General features: G+C 43.7%; 1 protein-coding gene across 3 annotated transcripts in view; it reads right to left on the reverse strand.

The window, feature by feature from the left end:
- Positions 1-23,976, reverse strand: part of FAM219A (family with sequence similarity 219 member A) — a 95,762-nt gene that overhangs the window by 18,217 nt on the left and 53,569 nt on the right. For all 3 annotated transcript variants that reach the window (XM_048930802.1, XM_048930803.1, XM_048930801.1), the window contains exon 2: positions 23,237-23,336. In XM_048930802.1, coding sequence (XP_048786759.1) covers positions 23,237-23,336 — 100 coding nt within the window. The remainder of the gene's footprint in view (positions 1-23,236; positions 23,337-23,976) is intronic.

The following is a 23,976-nucleotide window of genomic DNA, read 5'->3' on the forward strand; positions in this document are numbered from 1 at the left end:
TCTGTTTTCCTGAGAGGCACTTTCTGCGCAGGGAAGAGCAGAAGAGGTTGGGAGGATATAATGTAGCCTGCACTGCCTTTGACATTAAAAAGCATGCTGAACTAGGAGCCTGCAGGCTCTGTCTGGTCATGAGCAGCATTGCTGTGTTGGGTATTGGGTAGTCTACCTGGCTCTAGGCTTGAATGGAGCCACACTTCTGTTTCAGTGGAGAGTTCACAGAACACAGCTGATGCACTGGACAATTTGGCTGCACCACTTCCACCTAAGCTAATCCTGGAGATTGTGCTGGAAGAACTTGTGGAGAAGTGTACATGCAAGGGTGTGCAAAGGTGGGGACAGGTCCAGGATCCTACTGACACAGCCGCAGCTCTGAACAGCAGAGGGACTGTTTTTTATCTCGACACATCTCACTTTCTTGAGCATGGCTGCATTCCACTTTAAGACACTTTGTCCCCCACTGACATTAAAATCATCCAACAAAACAAAGTAGATCTGCTCAATGAGCAAGCTGTGCCTTTGTGCTAGCCTCACATCGCCCTGCTCTGCCTCCTGACCCCTCTGAGCCACGCAGCATCTGCTCCACGGCAGCTTCAAGGAAAGCTCTGCTGATGGCCAGGCTCCAAAGAATAATTACAAGCAATGTTGTATTACTCACTGCAATTTAAAACTGTTATTTGTTCAGCTGGCTGCATGCGTCTAGCTTCTTTGTGACAAGGGAAGATGGCAGTGGGTACAGGAAGCATGCTCATGTGGAACTTCAGACTTGAGTAAATCCTTACAGTCATTCCTCTGGTTTTAGACTTCAGACAAAACCAAAACTAGTTCTAATTTTCCTGCTGTTTGTTTTTAAATAAAATGCTGAACAGCTTCTTTAGTACGTGTTGCCATGCGTGGTATGGGTTTTGTCACCCTGTCCTAACCAGAAGAGGTAAGAATAGCATGTATTTTGGTCTACAAAAGGAGAACTGCTGCTTTTGTAGCATTGGGCAAAGCAGACAGACCAGGAATTTGGTGAACATCAGCTTGTGCTATTCTGAAGAGTGAGTTATTTGGATGCTTCAAACCCCCAAATGTTGGGTTTAGGATGCCATCATCTCTCACTGCCACAGTGTTTGACTGCCAACATCCTCCCATGAGACACAGCCTGATCAGCACAAATGCTGTTGTTTGGTGGTGGATGAGTCTGATTTGCTTCCTTAGCAGTGTGGGCTGGAAGCAGGCAGGCAGTGACTGCTCCTGTCTCTTTGCTGAGAGCTGAACCTTGCTAACTCAATTGCTTTCGAACCTGCCTGAGTGGGAGGAGACGGGGAGCGTGTGGTGTGGGTCCATGGGATTCAGTGCAGCGGGAGGACAAAGAGAAATTAATCCTTTGTGACAGAGCTGTATTTTTCCATCTTCGAGATGTATGAAATGAAATTTTGGGATGTATTTGCCCCTCTGTCCCCCACTGTCAGCCAAGACCATTTCGGAAGCTGAGGATTTCAGCAGTTCCCTGATGAATTCCACCTTCTCAAGCAAGCTGAGAATTTAAATTGCACAGTACATAACATTAGTCTGTCTGTTCACATCCCACTGAATGATCAACAGAGTGGTGAACAAACGGAGGGAAAAAGAACAAGTGCTGACTTCAGCTTCCACTCTGAGCCTGAGCCCCAGGCTCAACTCTGTGTCATTCAGCTCTAGGACACTGGCATGCATTTACTTAATACCGGAACCCTTCTTAACTTCCACCTCCAACAGAGAGAATTTGGCAGCTGGGACTGTGCCTCTTCTTGGAGAGGTTTCAGGGCACACATCAATGGGGCTTTGCCATCAGGCTGAGGAGGGCTGGACAGAAGGGAGGTGAATGTATGCTGTGTACTGTGGCTACGCTGGTCCTGATGAACAGGGATTTGGATCAGGTATGTGTGGCCACATGCACTGAAAAAATTTCACATTAGGAAGGGTCATGCAACTAAGTCATCCAACTACCAACTTGGGAAAATTGTGCAAGACAATATTTTCAGCCAATGTATCTCATTTCTGCTGACCTAGCCAAACTAGCCAAACTGATGAGCTTTGTGTGGCTTTAAGAACTCTGGAGGTCTGACCAGAGACAGGCATGGTACACAGCAGTGCAGAGCAGAAAAAATGTTTGCATCTCTTTTCCAAGGATGCAGCCAGAGCAGCACAGCAATGCAGGATTGACTCTTGGGGTATGCTGGTATGAAGTGTGGACTCCACAAGTCACAGAGTTCTGTATGGCTGGGCTGGGGGTACAACCTGCTCTTCCCTCTGGAAAACCTGAAGTGCCACACTTCTCCCTAGCGAGGAGGACAGGTAAATGACTTCTGCAGTCCTAATCCAGCATCCACTTACACAAGTCTCTGAAAGTGGTTTGTGTTCCAACACCAGCTCCCTTACCCTAGACACGCTGTTCCAGCTCCAAAGTTCCTTTACGTGACCTTCATGTGAATACAGGAAAGAATGACTTCACCATGTATATCCACTGCTAGGCTTTCATGTGGAGGAGAGCTGGACATCCAGTGCAGCTAGGTACCTAGCAAAGCAAGTCTCAGGGCTTTAGGGAAAGTGTTTACTGTTTTGAACACAGAGCATTTTACCTCCTCATGGCATGGTATAATTGTGAATCACCTTTGTGAAGCAGCAAGCTATATTATACTGATGGGAGAAACTATTTAACTGCTCTCTCTTAAAGCCACAAAAAGCATCTCTGACAGCAGGGATGCAGAGAATGGGTCTCGGGGCTCCCAGTGCTCTGCCTGGTCTGTCTGGGCAGCCATCTTACCCAGACAGGTTGCGACTGCTCAGCAGCAGGCAGCAGCCGATCTCTCTTCAGCTTTGAACATCTATCTGGGCTGATTTCAAATGCATCTACTGTCACAGTTCCCAGCTCACAAGGGCATTTTGTTGTGATTCAGCTTGTGCTTTTTCACTTAGTAAAGACCGAGACTTTTATTCCTAATGGCTGCAAAGTACTGAATATAAAGATTTCATCCATCACTGTCAAAACTGGAAAGCATGCACAGCATTTTATTTAAAACTTTTTTTTCTTCTTTCGCATTTACCTTTAAAAAAAGATTTTTTTTTTTGTATCTTCAAATGCTTTTCAAAAAACACTTTTTCTACCAGCCGTAAGAACAAAGTTAAATATCTGGGGAAGCATTTGCAACCTGAGAAGCACAGCTAAAAAGTTTCAGTTTATAAAGTGAATTCTACAAAATATATAACCTGTAAATCTGAGCTCTCTCCCTTTATGCCTTTTAAAGGGACAGAGAACATGGAGTTGTTTCATCCAGAAAGAATTTCTGCAAATGTTTCTTCCATCACAGTTTCTATTCAATTAAATACAGGTTTAAGACAAAGCCACTTGCTTGGCCCAAGTCTGCTATATGGTATATTTGATTAAAAAAAAAGAAAAAGAAAGTAGTCTATTAAATGCCATTTAACTTTATCAGTAATAGCTCTCCTCATTTAAAGCATCGCTCACTAGTCACAGCAATAATCAACCAGAGAAACGGTCATAATGCCCACATCACATTTGTTATGGGTCCTCATGTCCAGTGATGAAGTATTAAGGTCACTGATGCATGCAGTGTGTGTGCTGTGCATTTAGCAGAGTAACACACAGACAGTACAAATTTGTTTAGCTGAATACTCTGGGCTTCAGTAACAGAGATCATTCTGTAATGCGTATTTGTATAAAAACCACTTGAATTGAGCCTGACACAAGTAAGCTTAGCTGCACACACACTTCATCAAATTTCCATGAGTCTAAAATACACACTAAATGATTGGTCTATGGCAGGGAGCATGTGTTTTACAGCCTATATAAATTACAAATTTAATTTATTTTTAATACATTATAATTGGGATAGCTTCCACAGGCTGGCAGATACCATGGGCTGGAATGACCCGTTGAGATCCCATCCAGAAACCCAAACAAATAAGGATAGAAGCGCTAGTGCCACAGGCAACATATGGGCTTGGAGGGACACCTGGCTTGCCGACTCCAGCTTGGAAGGGTGCTTTGGATTGTTCCTGGTCCCAAGACATGACTTCCAGTCATGTTTCCAGCCTCAGTTTAGCAGCCAAATGTCAGATATTAGATGTGTTCTGTTTTATCACTTGCTGCACTAAGTTGCTGCAAGCCCATGCATGTCAAACAAAATCCTGCATTTTTTACTTCAAAAAATGAAGTGCAATGGCAAAAGGCCTGGTTAACAAGCTGAATGGGTGGGTGCTCCTTATTCCATTGTGCTTTGATCAATTCCTGCAGAATGGTACATGCTGTTTTCTTCCCTGGAAAAGAGAAAGCTTAGTGCTGCTATGCACTTTCAGGCATTGTTTCACTAGATGCATTGTGTGTTTACTGTGAATCCTTGTGGGAGAACAGGAGATGCACATCCCAGCACGCCTCTTCCTGCTATTCAGTTTATCAGCCTGAGTATGTGGAACAGCAGCAGCTCAGCTGTCCCACACAGCAAATCCACTCCCTTAGTTGGATTACTGATGTGATCTCTCCCTTAGCGAGATTTCCATTGTCTGGAAATTTGACAAAGAGCCTTAGAGCTCAATTAGTTATTTAAGAAGTTTATGATTAGCCAATCTGCTGATTAAGCTTTCTTAATTAGGTTGGCAGGAGTTCTGTTTCGGAGGAATGTTGGCCCCTAATTTATTGTTTCCTCTTGGAGCAGGGTGAGGATCTACGTGTAAATCTCACGAGCAGCACACATACCCACAAATGCTGTGAGGCTGTCGGGGCTGCTGGCAGAGCACCAGGGCACTGTGGCCTGTGGGGACAGCTCAGTGGAGACGCCTTGTCTTTGTACTGGGTGCAGCCAGAAGTCTCCCACTTGGCAAGGAGAGAGACAGGCAGAGTATCTAGGGCAGGCACAGACCTCACAAAAAGCCTGGCCTGGCATCCTGATATTCACATTGCTCTCCAGCCCAAGGGATGAGTAGGAACTCCCTTCCTCTTCCTCCTGGCAGAGGGTTTGGAGAAAACTCGTGGCTTCTTCCCTGGCTTTACATCGCCTTGTGTGCTCCACAGAGCAGGGCCAGCTGGGTGCTGCCCTCCTCACAGGGGAACTGGCAGACGGCCTAGCAGGCTGCAGCCTTCCTTGTCCAGGCTTGGTTCTGCTTGGGGATTAGTCCCAAACTACTAAGAGATTAAACCTTTCCCCATCCTTAAGGCAACTCTATCTCTTTTTCAGGGAAGGCTGCAATCTGACAGCATAAAGTAGTAGAGGATGGTGGAGGGGATGGTAGATTGCTGTTGTCACCTATTTGCTACTCCTTATCGTCCTCCTCTCTCCAGGAGAACTGAGGGTTTGAAAGCTGCCATTTCCTTCCACCTCTCCAAGGGACTGGAGATAAAACACAGCCATGCCTCACATGCCAGAGGGAAAACACGACTGGTCAGAAAGAATTTACGTCCCCACTGAAACTCCTAAAGAAGGAGCTTGGAAGACCAGATAGAAGAAGGGCCTCAAGGTGTCTGCAGCAGCTGCTTTGAGTGATGGACGAGAAGCAGGGCTGGGGGAAAGGCAGCTCTTAGCCCAGAACATAGAGCCCTGCAGCTGGTATGGGCACTGCCAAACCAAAGCCTTTGTCTGAGGAGCAGCAGTGCTGGCCGCAGGAAGAGTTCAAAGGGACTCAAAGAAAAGCCTGACTCATCCTGGGGACAACAGGTAGAGATGACCAGCAGATCCCTCACCAGGCTGCCTGCAGGGCCCTGGCTACCTGACCGCTTTCCTCTGTGATCTGATGACGTAGAAACTGTGGTAGATCTGTACTTTCAACCCCCATCAGCTGTATTCATTGAGGGGAGAAAAATACAGGTGTGGATTTGTTTATCAAAAGATCATCAGCTTAGGATTTTCGATGCCATTTTTAAGACAAAAGGAAGAAGGCAAGCAAAAGCAACACAGGAATTATGGTAATTTCTGTACCCACTGCATGCATGGAGGTTTGTGTTGGGCCATACTGCATATATATTCAGCTTCACTTGGCAAATACATTTTTATGAGCTAAAATATCCAACTGCATTTCAAACACACGGCTCATTGCAGTATAGCTGCATGTTTGACTGGAATTGGGATGAAAGGAACAGAAGAGTTGTAAGAACAGAAGGAAAGAGAGAAACAGCCTGAGGGGCTCAGCAAGCAGTTCTTTGCCTGAGGAAATTAAGACAGAAAACAGAATGTGCATAAGCAGTACAAGCAGCTAAAATAGTAGGTGTTTCAGTCAGTTCCAACTTGTGTTTGAATTATCTTCCAATAATTAAGATCTACAACAGGTTTTAACTTCCGCACACAGATTCCTAAACACAGCAAAAGCAGGCTGAAGTTAATGATGAAGAAATGGAGCATGGAGGGTCACCTTTTTTTTTTTTTTTTTTTGTTCCTGACAAAAACATTCAGCTTTGTCTGAGTCAGTGTTAATTCCAATCCCTTTTAAATGACTTGCCTGCCCTTCAGCTGGGTGGACAGGCAGGGTGAAGGGGAGGGAGGGGAATTTGGCAGAAGGGAAAGGCTGACTCGGTACTGCTGGGGCAGCAGGATGTGCAAGGAACAGAGCAAGAGAATGCAGCTAAAAGCAGAAGAGGTAACGAGCTGTCTTAACCACTGTGGTATTTCAGAAAGCCTTTGCAGAGATACAAGGCTGTTTTCATTTTCTTGTTGCTACCTTTTTTTTTTTTTTAAAGGAACTAATCTGTTGGCTCATAATCTGTTCTGAATCAAGAACACAGATTTTCATTGCCAACCAATTGCATGCAAGCAGAGTTGTATCAACTGTCATCTTTTTTTGTCTCGTTATTTGTCCGTATGGAAGATTCAGCAGCTCCAAGGCACACTGTTTCTGAAATTACCCAGGGGACAGAAAGTCAGGGTGATGGGATTGGCTGACCTGGAGACAATTTCAGCACGCAGCAACATCAGAAAGTCCCCAGATTCACAGGCAGGGGCTGGAGCTCTGAGCTCCCTGAGGCAAGTGCAGGGAGGATGAGGCAACTGTGGTGTGCACACACATCCAAACCCTGCTCAATAACTCTTTCATGACTAAAGCTCACACACAATGCACTGGAAACAGTTTGGCTTTTGCCAAGACCCAAACAGAAATAGCTGTAACATTCAGAATTCCTGACAGTCTCTCCACCCCACTGATTCTGGCACACACGATGTCCAGGAAAGATGGGGAAAAGCTGTAAGTAGAAGGAAAGGGTGGCAGAAAATACTGTGTTTTCAGCAGGCTGGCTGCTAATAGCTGCATTTGTGAGGTGACTGGAAGGGCAACGTCAAGCTTTGGGGAATTAAAAACCTTTAAAGTCTCTTCAGATCACAGAGCAGAGATGTGGAGGAAGCCTCATTCTTTCCAGGCATGACTCCTAAGCAAAAATTTTGGGGCACTGGGATGTGCTGATCTATCTCCATGAGAGTCTCTCCATGGGCAGCGAGTGCATTTTCTGACCATCCATCACATAACCCAGTAAAACCAGCCGAGTGAGGACCTGCACCCTGCCTCCAAGTACACAGGGACAAAAAATGAGAACCAGAAAAACAACTCCAGCTGGCATTTTTTTGCATCCCCTGCATGCTCCCCAGGCATGTTAAATCATGTTGGCTCAGGCCAGTGACAGGAACAAGGAATCCTCCTACCACACCCCCACAGGAGAGCAGCATACATGGGAGAGCAAGCTGCATCTTCTCTCCTGACCATGCTGACAAAGGTGTCAGAGCAGCAACGATGCCATCGCCCCAGCAGCAACCTTAGGTGGGAAAAGCACAAAGAGCCACTGCTCTTCCACATTCCTCTGGGGAGGGCAAAATTAGAAACCGAAGGCAGAAAGATTTTTCTTCTGTAATTTGCACAAATTTGATGCGTAAAGCCAGTGAGCCGGAATAATGAAGAACACAGAGAATGACCTCTGTCACTTTTGTGCTGGTGATGGTGCCCGTGGCACCTTGGAGATGCTGCCCAGGGCTGGTTTTCTGCAGCAAGGATGATATCAGTGTTATTGCTTGGATGTTAATAATGAAATTTCAGTATTTGAAAATAAAAATTCTAGAATCTCAGAGAGGAAAATTTGGAGGTTAAAACTTATCACGTTTTGTGCACTGGAAAGGCCTCAGTGACTGTATGTTGTTGTTGTTTTTTTTTAATTTTACTTCCAAGCACATTCTGGTTGGCCTAGTGGAAAATCCTACTTTAAGATTCACTGCTGCCTTTGTAATCTGGTCACCTGCGCACATCTACTGGTGACAGTGCAGGTGCCGTGGACCTAAAAAGGCACCTTTCTGAAAGAGTCTGTTTACTGAATACAGCTGACACTCACCAAGTGAAGACAACATTTGCAACTAGGATCAGCCAACTGAAATGACATCTGTAACTCTCAGGCTCAGGGATGGCTTTGGTACCTAACAATGTCTCAAAACATTGTGGGACTAAGGAAGAAAACACAAGTGAATGCTGAGCAGATAACTCCCATGTACAGCACTCCACGCCTCTGGAAATCTGAGTATCTGGGCACCAGACTGGGGTGACGTCAACACTGCTGAAAAGGCAGAGGAATCAGTATTTAGAAAGGCCTACAGGTTTGCAAGGACAGTGGCCACGTACAAGCCCTGATATCAATACTTAACCCTTTCTTCTGCCTATCATTCTTCCATCTGTGGCCAGCGGGGCGAGGGAGGGGATCCTGCCCCTCTGCTCTGCGCTGTGACACCGCACCTGGAGCGCTGCGTCCACAGCTGGAGTGCTCAGCACAGCAGAGACGGGGGCCTGCTGGAGAGCGTCCAGAGGAGGGCCGCACGAATGGTCAGGATGGAGCAGCTCCCTGTGAGGACGGGCTGAGAGCTGGGGCTGTGCAGCCTGGGGAAGAGGAGGCTGAGCGAGACCTGAGGGCGGCCTGCCTGTGTCTAATGGGGGCTGTAAGAGAGGTGGGGACAGGATCTTCTGCAGGGTCTGCTGCAACAGAACAAAAGGAAACGGTTTCTAATTAGGAAAGGAGATTTACACTAGACATAAAGAAAAGTTTTTTTACAGTAAGAGTAGTGAAGCCAGGGCAGTGGTAGATGCCCCATGCCTGGAGACTTTCAAAATCAGGCTGGACCTGGCTCTAAGCACCTGATTGAGCTGTAGTAGATGGACAAGATGACCTTTAAAGGTCCCTTCCAATTCGAACTATTCTGTGATTCTGTAATATCTTCCATAGACTGCAGCCCGAAGTACTCATACTGTCAACAACTTGTTTGTTAACCACTGCTAAGGCCCCTCTTGACTGCTGCTACATGATGAGTACTCAGGAAGCGTAAGTGAATAATCTGTTGAAGTAAAGGACCATAAAAAATGTCCTTGAGAACCTTTATTTTTAGATTATTTTTCTCCTTTTTTTTCGCAGTTCTGTGATTCTTCTTCTGGATAACAGAACTGTTCTTTGAAGTCTGGCAAGGTTTTTTAATTTGTTGGGAAAGTTTTCTGCATTAGAAAAGTTTCAGCATTATCCTGTAACCTTGTTAGATACCACAATCAGCTTTTCGTAAGAATCTCTTTGTTCCAAAAACTCCAAGATCACGAAAGAGAATTTCTTTCTTCTGGGCTATAAGCAATGCATCACAGTTTGCTCCAGACCAGCGTTCATTTTCTCCCAGGGGAACCTCTGTACCTCTAACAGTCTTGAACACCTGCCCACTGCCTCCACTCTTGTCCTGAATTCCTCTAAGAAGATCAAAACAGTGTTTTTCAAGTTATTAAAATAACAGACGTCATTCTTCAGGATGTTTTAACTTTCTCTGCTTAAAAAATGTTCCTCTGCCAGTGGAAAAAATGCATAGGATGTTCCCTTAAAAACCAAAATTAGAGCAGACAAAAATCTCCCTGCCAAGTCGATACTGACCTGCCTTCCCAAAAGCTGCCTGAGACATCACCAGTGCCAAGAAGAGTCCCAACTGGTCTAAGAAATTGTTTGCTTGCCACCTGTACTGCACCTCACACGAACACCCACCAACCATTCTGAACTTGTTTCCGCTTTGTAATGTTTCACTGTGAGACTCTGAGAACACCCTTGTTCTGCTAGGACTAGTCAGTGAAGGAAGTCAGCTGCTTGCTGGTATTAGAAGATCACTTGACACTGAAAAACATGAATAAAATGCATGTCAGGAGACACATTTGTGAAAGAACAAACTACTCTGTGTGCTGAAGTCAGTAAGAGATAAAAGCAACGGAGAAAATTAATGCAGTCACTTTACAATTGAGGAAGTTTTGTGGATTAAAGAGGAAGAACAGAGAGCAAGACTTAGAATTTAAAAAGAAAAACATCTGTAAGAGTGAAAATGAAGTAGCAATTGGGTATCTCCTGTTTACCAGTGGATCTGGTATGGAAGAAGACTGCTCTGAGCCAGTGCACCTAAGTTATCTAAATCAACCTCTGCAAATTTTACCAGGTCTGTGCTGAGATGCCAAGACAATAAGTAGGTAGGACTTCAGATAGGCTTTTTCGGTAGTGATTAGAAAGTATCTGACCTTTGAAAAAATAACTGCAGGTCAAATTAGGAATGGGATCGTAGGATACTTCAAGTTGGAAGGCACCCCAGGAGGTTTCTAGCCCAGTATCTTCCTCAAAGCAGGATGACCAATTGGACTGGGGTGGAGCTGTACTGTCAGGTTTTGAAAACCTCCAAGGACGGAGATGACACCACCTCCCTAGGAAAAACATTACACTGCTCGCCTCTTCTTGCAGCGAAAAATCAAGGTGAGAAAAGAAACATGCTGGGAATGAAGTACCCACAAAATGCTGCAGGCAATCTATTGACAACTTGGACATGTTGATATCACTTTTCACTAGAGCTGAGGATGTTTCTTATGAGTCTTTACACTCCTCTCACAACTCTCCAGGTTATCCTGGTCATTCCCCATCTAATGATTACAACCAGGCAAATTCAGACAGCCGGCACAGTCTTTCCTCTCTCTATTCCTGCCTTTTCTACTTTTCTCTCTACCTTGCCCTGAAGCAGAGAAGGGTTTTGTCTGGTTCTGTGTCAGATGGATGTCATGCCATTCAGACTGCCAGATGTTTGGGCAGGGAAGTCTGTCCTCGAGACTCCTTGGAGACGCTTCCATTCACCTCATCAACTAGATAAGCCGGAGCCACAGCATCTTTAATGTGGCCATGACACCACTTCCTCAGGAAGTTATTGCTGGGTTGCCGCGAACATTTAACTGTAGACACAAAGAATAATGTTGTCAACAAAGAACACAAGATCTCTCCTTGTTTTCCTGATCACCCCCTTTCACCTTTCAATGAAGGGTAACAAAACACTTTAAAAAGCCAAACTGAGGGCTATCCTATACCAGAGCTCTTCTGCACATTAACAGAACTGAGCTGGCTGTGTGAGCCCGGAGGTACTAATAACATCTGCCTGTACTGAAATATCTACACCAAGGTTTTGTTTCTACAGTTTGCAATTGCTTTGTGCCCCGTCCCAGATTAGAGGCCTAGTGAAGACACATTTCAGCCTGGCAGTTAAAGAATTCAGGCAGAAAAAGGAATTGAACTTGAATCTTCATGTTCTGAGTGGAAGTCAGTACTAGCAGCTAACAAAGGCACAGCTGTGTTGTGACTTAAGGCTCCCAGTTTTTTACAGCTAAAATCACCTTGTAAAGTAGACCAGGGTTTGTGAGTACTTTTGGAATGAACAAGTACATATTCTTCTAGCCAACATAAAGAAAGTGCTAGGGTTTACCAAAGACTTTGCTTGAGATATTTTTCTTTAAAAAACCTGAAACTCCTAATTTTAAAGAGTGGATGCAGTCCTGGACTCAAGCAACGCATGCCTGACAGCATCATTTTAAGAATTAAATATGCTAGCCTTGTTCAGGATCTATTTCTAACACCATGTCATTTAACAGGTCAAGCACCGCTTCTCAGATCAACTGATACAAAGTACAATTGTCTCACTTGTACTCCTCATTTCTTCTCCCACACTGCTAGTCCTGCAACTAAGATTTAAAACAAATCACAGTAAATTGTTCCTTTTTGACAACCGTCTCTTACTTCTGGGCTGGGTAGTGGATGCAGATCAAGAAGAGCTGCTTTCTGGTGTGATGTTTTCCGAGAGCTCTACTGCAGTGCAGGAGCTGCCAGCAGCCTGCAGGTCCAGAACACCTGGTACCATTAAACTTTCTTCTCCTAGCTAGCTCACAGTTTATTCATGGCTAAAAGCACTTTTAAGTTCACAAACTTCAGAGCTATATGGGAGAACTGCATCATTCCTCCTAGAGGTATCAGTGCCTGCTGACTTGATTACACCAATTTCATAGCAGGGAGCGAAAAAAAGAGGGTATGTATGTAGGTTGTCTGGAAAAAGCAGGGATTGCCTAGCATTTAGATCAGAAGGTAGAACAAATCAGAGTTACAGCAAATTTAACATGATCGCTTCATGTTTACAGTAGAATTGTCTTAAAACTCTAGATTTATTTTATGGTACTATAAACGCTTGTACTTTACAAGACTGGACTGAAATAGTTATTCATCCAGAAGCTTAGGCATAATCAATTCCCAAATTAAGGAGTGTGGGGGAAAAAAGGCACAGAGTGAAGTACTGGAGGAGTGTAGGACAGAGGGGAAAGAAAAGATTTAGTCAGAGCAGAAGGGACACAAAGAGGAAGGCAGGATTTGGGGAGAGGCAATGGCTGGACTGCGTGGAAACGGCGAGGATGACTGGTTTCACTGCTGAGGAAAGCAGGAAGAAGCATGGAGAGGAGCTTTCAGCATGGTGGAGAGGAGACCACCACTAGGACCGTGCCAAGGATGGAGGTGGGAGGTTACAAAAGAAAAGCTGGAGATGACTCTGTAAGTAAATCTATGACAAGCTGGAGCTACTTGCCAAATTGCACCTGATTACCTCTTCTCATGTCCTAATCAGATCCGGAGAAAGGAACAAAAAGGCTGTTTATGGAGCATGTTTTTTTTTACAGGCGACTTTAGGAAGAGGGTTTGGGGAACACTTATGTATTTTAAAAATTAAGAAATTCTGTTTTTCCTTCTGGAAGAAGTTTCACAAAGGAGACTATGACTGTTTTGCACAGTACCAGACTGCAGTGTCTAATTTCCATGAATGATGCAATAAATGCCTACTCTCAGCACAAGCTATTCAGCCATGATTCAGGCAGTAATTAAAGCTCTTTGAAGGGTAGCTATGTTTAACAACTGGAGAAATGGGATCAGACTGTCCAATTACTGTGACTTTACAACTTTTAAAATAAAATCTTATCTCTGTAAGTACGTGGCATCTCCAAAAACAGCTTTATTTTCCTTCAGAGAGACCTGCTTTACAGAGAATAGCTGTCAAGTGGAACAGGAAAAGAGCTGTCCAAAAGCTTGAGGTTTGAAAGAAAAAGAGGGCAGGTGCCATGTGGTTTTCCACATGCAATAGAGCAAAAAGGCTGCACATGGTATGGCCTGTGGTCATTCCTGAAGAGACCATCCCCTCACTGCTTCCAGAGGTGAAGTCAGGGAACAGGGAAAGATCCATCATAGTCCCAGACAGGGCTTGCGAGATCCCAAAGCCTCATAACACAACTGGCCTACTACCTGAACAGTAGCTTTGTTCCTATTTCTACAAGTTCTCCATAAAGCAGCAGTGCTGGTATAAGAAGCTGATGCCACTGGTTGCTAGATTTAAAGCCAAGAGTGACTGTCCCCAGGTTCAGGGCTTCAGGCTCCCTGGATGTTCCCCTCTTCACGCTCAGTTGAAGTCTTGCTTCCAAGACCACCAGAATCTCCTCACCTGACAAGGACCCTGCTATTGCCAGGACACATGATATTGATGACATCCTGTTTTCCTGTTGTGGCAAACTAAAGTTTGCATGTTTGCCTGAGCTCTGAGTGATCACTTTAAAAGCTCAGAGAAATGACAAGGAGTTTTTGGGATCCTGAGAGCATCCTCTGGACGTAAGCATAGCAGTTAAAGAACAAGGATTGCACCGAACTCTTATACAGCACAAATCCCCTCCCTTTGAGAAAGTATGTGTCGCTTCTACTTGATAGAGCCCTTGTTTGCTGACAGAGCATTTTAGCCCAACACCCAACAAGCAGTCAGTAACCTTTCCTGTTTAAGAGCTGAGCGAGCAGCACAGAAAAGACAAAGGGAGAGCCCACATCACTGAACAGTCAGAATAAATTCAATTAATTGTCAGGTACATGCTTAAGGCTCATCATTAATAAACCAAACACAGAAAAAAACCTGGATCATCCCATCTTGTCTGTGGATGCTGTGGCTACGCTTGCTCTCCTTGACTACTACACAGAAACTCATCTACCTATGGAGACATCAGAAGGAACAGTCACAAATGGGGAAGCCTTCCTCAGAGTGGGCCAGAGTAGCAAGTGGAAACTTATACTTGAGGACACAGGGCTTTGCAAGCCAGAAAACGAACTAGTATCATCCCAGTGTTGTTTTTGGCAAAGGTGCCAGCACTGGAGTCAGTAGCCTTGTCAGCTCAGCTGACATCAGGAAAAAAGTGCAAATCACTTTTAAAGCCAGGTCTTCATTTCTTCACAGAAAGATGAGACTGTGAAATGAGACCTCTGACAGACCAGGCTCTTATTATTGCTGTGGTGCTGCCTGTTGTGGTTAGGTTTTGCCAGACGGGGTAGTTTTTATTCTACTAATTTCTTCAATTACCGTGTTTTTCTCTCCTTCTATCAGAGACTCTCTGTAATTTGCTTGATTAGTTTACCTCACAACCTACTGCTAGTGAAATAAACAGGACATGATGTGAACTCATATTTGTGACAGATTACAGTGGGTCAGGGCAGTGTAAAAAAAGAGAACCTGCAATTTGCAGTTCTGTCTTCTGCTTCAAGCACAAAATCCCCATCCAGATACTCTGGCAAATTTTGATTGCAATGTGAAATAACTGCATAGAAGCACTTTGTCAGGATTAGCTTACCAAATCTGTATGTACTGCAAAAATTCAGAGGCTAAAGTGTTCACAGAAATTATCACCCATCAAAGTAACTCACAGCCTCCTCCTTTTTGATTTTTTTATCTGAAGACACATTAGTCGAGACTGCTTTGTGCAATACAAGCTGTGGGTGGGTGCACGTCTATGAGCTCGTGAGGCACATGGGTACCCAAGGATTTGTCACAGGAGAGGCACACGTATGATGACAGAGGGCTGGGAAGGCCAGTAAAGCCATAGTGGGCTGGCAGGGCAAATTGAGCAGACTGCAGTGAAAGACTAGGACTGTTAAGTGTAAATAATACCATGTCATGCACAGATTTATTTGTCCATGCCATGCTCCTGGGCTTTGCTGACTGGTACCTTCCCTACCTTCATCTCACCCACCTGCACACACCTTCCTGCCCAGAAGCTGAACTGAACCCCACTGAGTTTATCTTCTCCAATTTCTCATAATGGATTTACTAATTACTAGAGCTGCTGTCAGCCACAGCATCTCACGCACCCCATCAATCTTGCCCCTCTATTTCTCCTCTAACTAATCTGCAATAACATGCCTGTCACAACTATTTTCCTGCCCTCATATTTGCTGCTCTGTCTGCAGACAGCCTTACTACCTTTAATGTGATGCCACTGTTTACCTTCTCATCCCTTCTGAAAAAGCCTTGAGATATCCTGCAGGAAGGATGTTGCAATAAATCTGCATATGCAATTTCTCTTACAAATGGAAAGAGTAATATCACACAAAATAATGTTTAAATAAATTCCCCTCCATCCCAGGAGGCCTCCAAGTGGTATGCTACGCTTCTGTCTTCATGAAGAAAATCAATAGCACTGCTATACTGTCACTGCTCTCTGGCTTCCACATTATTCATCCCCTCCCTACAAAGTACCAGGAAATAGGTGCTCCCAAGGAAGGAAAATAGTTTTGTGCAATTGAAGTAATGGTGTCACTTCAGGTCGCCTATAAACAGTTATGTACATGTAAATCTGCAGTTTCGTCAATACAGTCAGAACCTCAGGACCCAGCTAAAGAGTTACAGCTTTTTTTTTAATGTTTCCCTAATTTACCTACAGAGCTCCTTCTCAGAAACAACAGCTGCTGTACCTAATTAACATTAATCACCTTGTTACAGAAGAGCAACTGGGAATAGTACAGTACTTGAGGTACTGACAAAAGGATACACTAATGGCATTGATTTGTCCAGTCTACTACGAACTTCCCTTATTATTCTGCTTTCAGCATGAAACATTTAGAAGTCACAAGCTGTGAAGCAGACTGGGAAGAGATAATGCAGAAAAGGAGCCAAGGTTTCAGACTGCAGAAGCAGCGTCGTACCTGATCCATTTGGGACAGCATCTCCCAGTGCCACTTCTTCATCTTGAGCTGTGGCAAATGCAGGTCTTGAAGGAAGTCTCTGAGGAAGGCATCCTTTTACACAGCACTGAGAAATTACTCCACTGTGTGCCTCGTGGCTCTTCAACAGAGCTGCTTTAAAACAAGCTCTGAATTTCCACACAACTCTAAGAAAGTAGTTAAATAACTACACAAATTGAAAGTCCAGTTTCAGCAGCAACATGGAGAGTTCAAGGTAGCCTGTCCTTTACAGGGATGAGAGGTCAACTGTAAAGTTACAACCAGAAATGCACCAATTCTGTTATGTTGAACCCTGAGGGCTTTGCAGTTCTCAACTCATTAACTGATATTCCCACTACTCCTCCCTGACAGTACAGCAATTTACTATCTGCCATGAATGTGCAGCATCAAGCTGGAAGGCAGGAGATAATGCCACAGGTTGTGCTGTCATCCTCTGGCCCCCAAAGGATTATTTCCTCAGTTCACCCTAGTGTCTACAAAGATGGGGCCCAGCCATAAATTAGATTCTCAGTTTTCTACAAGTCAGCCACCCCAGAGAATAAAATGCAATATGCCCCTGGGAGAAGTTTTCTGTTGCTGCTTGCCAGAGTTGCTTGCTGGAAGTGAACACTCAAGTTACCTGTTTGTGGTCTGGGAGACACTTGTTATAAACAGGAATTAATCCAATAGCACAAGTGAAGTAATCTGGTGTTTGAAAATGGGCACACCTAAGTGGTGTCCCTGTGCAGAATCCCTGTCCCCAGCTACATACTGTGGAAGCCAGATAAATCTTAAGCCAGATTAAATCTTCTTGCTGCCAATAGGTAAAACCTTAGGACGTTTGTACCCAGAGAAGTCCAGGGATGGAGTGATGAGCAACAGTAGGGATGGAGCATGTTTCCTCAGGACATGGTTTTACACTACTACTGCCCATGTCTTCACACACCATGCTCCAGCTCTGGGTATGAATAAGTCCCCTTTTACCAGTCAACAACAAGCCTCTCAACTTTAGCAAGATCAGCAACAGTCTCTTGTAAAACTCAAGGATAACCCCCCTCATCTAACATGGAGAGATGAGATTGATAGAGAAACAGACAAAAGAGTATTCAGTGGTTTAACTGGGGAACTCGCCTCTCTTTGGAGAGTGAGCACTACGGTTATACATCAGAGAACAGCTTTTTCTACTACCCTGACTTCATGCTGAGCCATCTGCATGGCTCAGGCTGCACTGTGGCTGCTCAGCTGCTCTCATCTCCCTCTGGTCACATAGAAAACCAAAAGGCCAAGCTGGGCTGACTCAAAAAGCCTTCACACTCGCTGTAGCAACATGTCCAGGCTTCAGACCTGCGAAGCTTCCTTTCCTGCAGTATCTGGATGGAAGCTGACCTGCTCTGATTATCATCTGTGCAACATCTCTTGGAGAGAAAAGCAACATCCTACAATGCTACTGGCTGGAGAAGAGTGTTTGTAGCCCACTAATTCATGGATCGGCTTTCCTCTCTTAGCGCTAGGACAGCTTGCTTTCTCTTGAAGAAAGGGAAACTTCTGTTCAGGCTGGTAGACTATAATATAGTCTACCAACATTATAGGTAGTGTTTCATTTTAACATAATGGAGTGAAAGCAGCTTACGTGGAAAGCAGCTCTGTGCCACCTGCTTCCCCTTATGGGGCTGACTAGTATCAGACACTGTGGTTTTTGGTACTGTGATGAATACCAATATGTGATCTAAACTGGGAGGGGAACAAAACCATAGCTAGGAGAGTGGGAAAATTATCTGCCACATCTGCAATTCTGGCCATTTTTTACAATAACTTTGGTAAAGAAAATCTAAAATAAAATCCACGAATACTTTCAAACAGGCATTATCAACTGGGTTTCTTCTTGATCATCTGACAGACAACCTCATGTGCAAGTAGTTCACTGAGTCTTAAAGTGAGGTCCAGCTTGCCTATATTAGACACTTACTTGTTATGCATATTTAGGCATTACCACACTCCCAAGAGGACTGCCATATTTCTCTACCTAGTTCAAGAAAAGAAGGTTCTTGCAGCTACCAGATCCCTCCCAAAATACCACCTTTCCCCATTAACTGGAAATGGGAACTTTCCACTCAAGCAGTTAAGAGACTGGTCCAGAACCTGTCTAAAATAAACATGGCAAGGAAGTGCTGACACTGAGTGCTCTGCGTCCCTGATGGGTGTCTAGAGGAAACAGCCTGCAGAGGATAATCTGAAGGTCAAATGGCTGTGGAGAGAGGTACTGACTGAACGCACCATTTGAGCTCATCTGAATCTGGCCTGGACAGCATGCACTTCTAACAAACAGAGAACATTTAACCTTTTTCAAGAGCCAGCCCCCACAGAGAGCCTCTCCAATTTCCCACCAAACAATCAAAACTCCCTAATGGCAGCTTGATTTTCAATACCTGTCATCAGCCCTTGTCATTTTATTTGCGTGAAGCCTGTTACAGACATCTCCCTCCAGTCCACTAGGAGCACAGCCATGTATCACACCTTGAGCAATGCAGTTTTCCTTCCCTCTGCAATGGCTGAGATCATAAAAAACCAGCACGGATACAAGTCACGGCCACTGAGTAAGTGAAGGAAAGAAGTCTCAGAGGGACAAAGGCTGCTATGAGTAACTCTGTCCGTCTGTCTCCCTCTCATGTGTTCAACTGCAGAGAGGGATGTGGGGGATTTACTATCACACTCCCAGGATTGTGCTGATAAAGATGCCACTGCTGCAGTCCCTCATCAGTGCCGTAGCCTGTGCTGCAACCAATTACCACACTGCTTATTTTGTTCTAATGCAGAGTGAAACACTGACTGCTAGGTAAGTCAGACAGACTGTCTGGATGGGGATTTTCAGGCAAAAAAGTGAAATTAAAAATGCAAAATAGAAAAACAGATGGTGTAAGCTTCATTAAAATAGCATGTCATCTCTTGATATCCCACGGGGATCTGCTACTTTCCAGTGGGTATGGAGCCCCCGAGATTTACACTTGGGGATTATTCTATTCCTCCCTCTCTCCTTATCACAACACTCTTCTGCCTTCAAAAGGCTTGTGGTATGCGCTCCATCTGGACATGCCTCCTAATAAGGATGTGCTGGAGACATCTCCTAAGCACTAATGGGCACCCAGCCCCCCACAGTGCTGTCGGGAGCCTCCACATCAAGTAATTTGCAAGCAAGAAGCAGGCCAAGTCCTGAAGACTCAAAAGAAAGACAAAGCAGGAGTGCTAGGAAAGTAAGAAATACATAATTAATACGGATGTAATACATGATGAATTACACGCACCGGATATTATTTTCCCTTGATGTGAAGTTCTCTTTTCAGATATGGTACAAGAAACAATCTAAATGTCTTCCTGCTCCATTTACAAACCAGGTATAATCTTTAAGAAATCAATAAAAACAAAAGCCACCTGTCAAAATTTTCCTATGTCTAACTGGCCCCCAAACAAATGTGTGGCAATGAAATCTCTTTACTAATACAGCAGAAAAACAACCACAGCAGCAGGAATTGCAGCAAAGCATGCTTTTTCTGTCACACTTTAATCACTGTGGGCTCTGGAAGCAAAACCTGCATTCATGCTGGGTTGGTATTTAATTGAGCACATTTGAACCATGCTTCCAATAAGCACATATGACAGATTTATATATAAATCTTCACAGAGTATAAAATGACATTTATTAACCTGCCATCAGAGCATTTGACATTTGAACAATTGATTCTGATTTAACACTGAAAAGTGTTAAATCCATATGGAAAACTTGCAATAGGATTAAAACCCTAGTCACTACCATCCCCAACAATAGCTCTGCCAGGTAAGCTACTAAATATTTACTACCTTAACTTTGCCTAGGCTTAGAGGATTAAAAAACAATCAAAATCCTTAATGTAGAAAAGACTAAAGATTGAGTTCGAAGAAAAAAATCCAAAGCTGGGAGATGTGAGCCATTAAAATACTTGAAAACTGCAAAGGTCGGGCATCTCTTAAGAATGACAGCAGTGGGAGCTGATGTGGATTAAACCATATTACACTGGATGCAGACAATACTATCAGTCTCGTTTTGCCCCAGGTAACCTTGCACTCATCAGAGTACGGCTAAGGACAGAAAGCCAATCCAAACACCATTAAATATGTTTTCACCTAATTAAAGAGGCACACTGTATCCACAGGCAGAGAGAGGTTTCTGAGCAGACTTGTCTAGGAGCCCAGGCAGGAACACGCTCATCAGCTCTGCCAGATAGTTCCTGCTAAGCAGGTAGATTTCACCCACAGAGTGGTCAGTGCTGAACGTTCACTGGCCGGAGCACCAGCAGGTCGTGGAGGCAGCAATCTTCTGCAACGCTGCAAAGCTCTCACATAATACAAGTCCTGGAGTTTTCTCTTTCTGTTATTCCCAGAAGAAACCAAGTGAAGCTGTTCTTACTTTCATGGTTAATCATGCTTTAATTTTCAGATGCAGCACAGCCTTCACGACTTAACACTAACTTTCCCAGGGCTGATAGCACCCGCATCAACTACTTATTTTTTTCTGTTTCTGATATTTACTCCCTGGAAGATTTATAAAGGACAAGGAGTTCTTTCTTTCTGTCCTGGTCTTACTAGGCTCAATATGCCAAATTCTTTTAGCTTTCTCTGATATGGCAGCCTTTCCAGATCCCTCGTCTTACATAGTTCTTATCTACACTTAGCCCATCCTGAATTCTTCTTGCTGGAACTGAGACTGCTTTACAGGACTCCATATATCTCATACATGTACATATTGCTACACCTTTATTTACTGGAAAAAATGGATTCATACTCTTCTAATACCTACCCTTACCACTTTGCTAATAGCACTCATCAGTGGCCAAACAGAATACAATTTTCTTTACGTGGTAAAGCAAAATATTCTAGCAGAAGAATTAATCGTTCTGCTGCATCGGTGCTTTGAAAAAAGCTGGTAAATGCTGCAGAAGTGTGACCACGCCATGTATTAGTCCATTTTAATAACTCCTTGTCTTGCAGTGATGCCGTACTTTCTTATTCACTTCCAATGTACAGCAGATTGCATTTCTCCTGGCATGTTTTCTGCATTTCTACTACTGCAGTTTTCATGCTTTTTCTCTATGATGTTTCTGAGACTTTGTCGTACCGATGTCTCACAGGTTTCTGAGCCAACTCCTGGTTTATGTGCCCTTGCCATTAATTACTTAGAAATGAAGTGATTGTTGAAGAAGTTCATTAACAATCTCTTTTTTTTCTGATGCCTTCTCCTTCCACAGTACCTGGTGAATAATGAATTCCTACAGTTCTCAATTCACTGACTTTGCTCAAGCACTTAGTCCATAACGCTAAGTTAGTTACAGACCTTTTTTGAATTACCTTTACATTTTATTTGCATCGTTATCTCTGAATCCAATCTATTTCTGACAATCACATCTTCTATAACGTCCTCATACGTTACCAAGACTAAAACAGCACAATTTTCTGTGACATCAGCAGACCTCTTGAGTATACTTTTATTGCCTATAAATGCAGGAATATCTCAGACCTACGAATAGTAGCATTAACTGCTCTCCAACCCGACACCTGATGTTAAATGATCCAAAACAAATATTGCAGTAATAATTATCTCTCAATACAGAATTACCTCAACAATACAGAATCCTTCTAGCAATGAAAAAGGATCCTGGAGGCATATGGCATGCTGCCAGTGATCATCTTTTACCAAACTGAGATCTGCACTTCCATCAACACATACTGCTGTTTTCTGCCTTTTCCTAAAAAGCAGCTGCCATTTTGGAGTATTCCTGATGGCTACTGCAGGGCAGATATGCTGTGCCAATACACTTTTTCATGTCCTCTATGGATACTTCGAGATCTTCCACTTTGCCACATTACCTTGCTGTGTTTGTACATCCAATTTTCTGTCTTCTCCTCTGTAGTCACTCAATCAGCAAAGTCATTATTCAGTTACCTTATTTTCCTTTGCTGTATGTATACTTACTTGTGAAACCCCTTTATGCACTGCCATGACCACTGTGTCTGATCACTCAATTTCCCATATACTTCACTGGAGCTCTGAGACTCTGCAAATGCAAACAAGGCTTTTCCTGCTGTTTCTTTAAGGCCACCCAATGAGGCCAACACCATTGCTTGCAGCAGTAGGTCCTTGGGTAACAACTATTTACTTGACAAAATCTCTTCATAACCATATAAAAATATGCACCTATGAGGAAATTTTCTAGGCTTAGATTACCGTTTTTGTTTTAAACCTGAGCAAAAAGCATATCAATCCTCTGACCTGTCCTTCATTAGGATCTTGAATCTGTATGGCATAACACTGCTTAAGGCTTTGGAAACAAGAGGGCCTTATGTAGACTGCTGTCCTCTTGCAAGAATTAGCCTGGTGAGGAAGCAGTGTATTGTGCTAATACGTGGTTCTGTTTCCAGAACTTCAGAAATACTACACAGAAATAGCAGTGAACTATTACAAATCTGTAATTCCTCCATTTCACAGTAACACAGCTCTGTCTTGTCCTGATAAGACAGGTGATGTCCAAGTCTCTGATCCTTTCCCTTTTGTTTGTAGTCATGTTTTCTTTTTATAGCCTCTCTATATTCATTCTTTTTTTTTTTCCTGGCCAATTTGATAAAATTCTGTAGGTTTGAAAAAATACACCTTTTCAAAGAAGGTTTCTACCACATCCCAAGACAGGAAGTCCTTGAATGTTTATAGATCAGTTCCCTGAGCAGTAGAATCATACTGATAAACTGTTCTGTGGGCTGATCTGGCATGTTCAGCTGATGATTCTCACTCATGTCTATGAGTGGAGATCTGTAAATGATCTCACTAGTACACCACTATATTTCAGACTTTGGATTAAGTCTTTTCACCCTCCAACAGCAAAGACTCACCTAATTTCACTTGGAGTGGGGACGGCTTATAGTTCATGGCTACAGTCTCTCCCTCTCTTGTATCACAGTCTCTGTCCGAAATAGATGCAGCGGTTGGATCCTGTTGAGACAGAAAATGAAACAAAACAATGGTTTAGCTAAAGATTACACAGTCACTTCTGGACTTCTAACTGATGGTTATACAAGTCCATTCCCACCTGTGTTCAGACAGAGCACAGTATATGATGATGTTGTTATGGATGAAACGTAGTGGACAATCACAGAGTGCTGGAAGTATGTTTAGGATGTTTGAAATACCCGGGGAAACACTGGGTTTCATGTGCTGGACAATACTAGTAATACAATATGGAAGGTGAGTCACCACTTCAAATTCTGCCTAGCTTGGCAATAATCCCAAGTCACTTTCATTTACACATTTACATTTTCAGCTGAGTTCAAAGTGAGCTGGCCAACCTCATAATCAAAACTAAAAAAGTCATAGCCAGCTGTGTGCTGTCCAGCTCCGAAGGAACTAAGGTTGAATGAGCAGCTGAATTTTACCTCCAGTCTGTATTAGAAGACCAAAGAAGACTACGCTTATCATGTTGCACCTATTTTTGGCTGACCTGGAAGATTTAATTTCACTATCTGTCAGCATAGCACACTTCACTGTCAACAGAATCCTCCCAAAACAAAAGCCCCAAAAACACAAAATCTACTTCATCACATCTACTTGCAGACAAGCTAGCGCTGCACTCAGC

This window comes from Lagopus muta, chromosome Z (assembly GCF_023343835.1).
Source record: "Lagopus muta isolate bLagMut1 chromosome Z, bLagMut1 primary, whole genome shotgun sequence".
In the NCBI taxonomy this organism is placed as follows: domain Eukaryota; kingdom Metazoa; phylum Chordata; class Aves; order Galliformes; family Phasianidae; genus Lagopus; species Lagopus muta.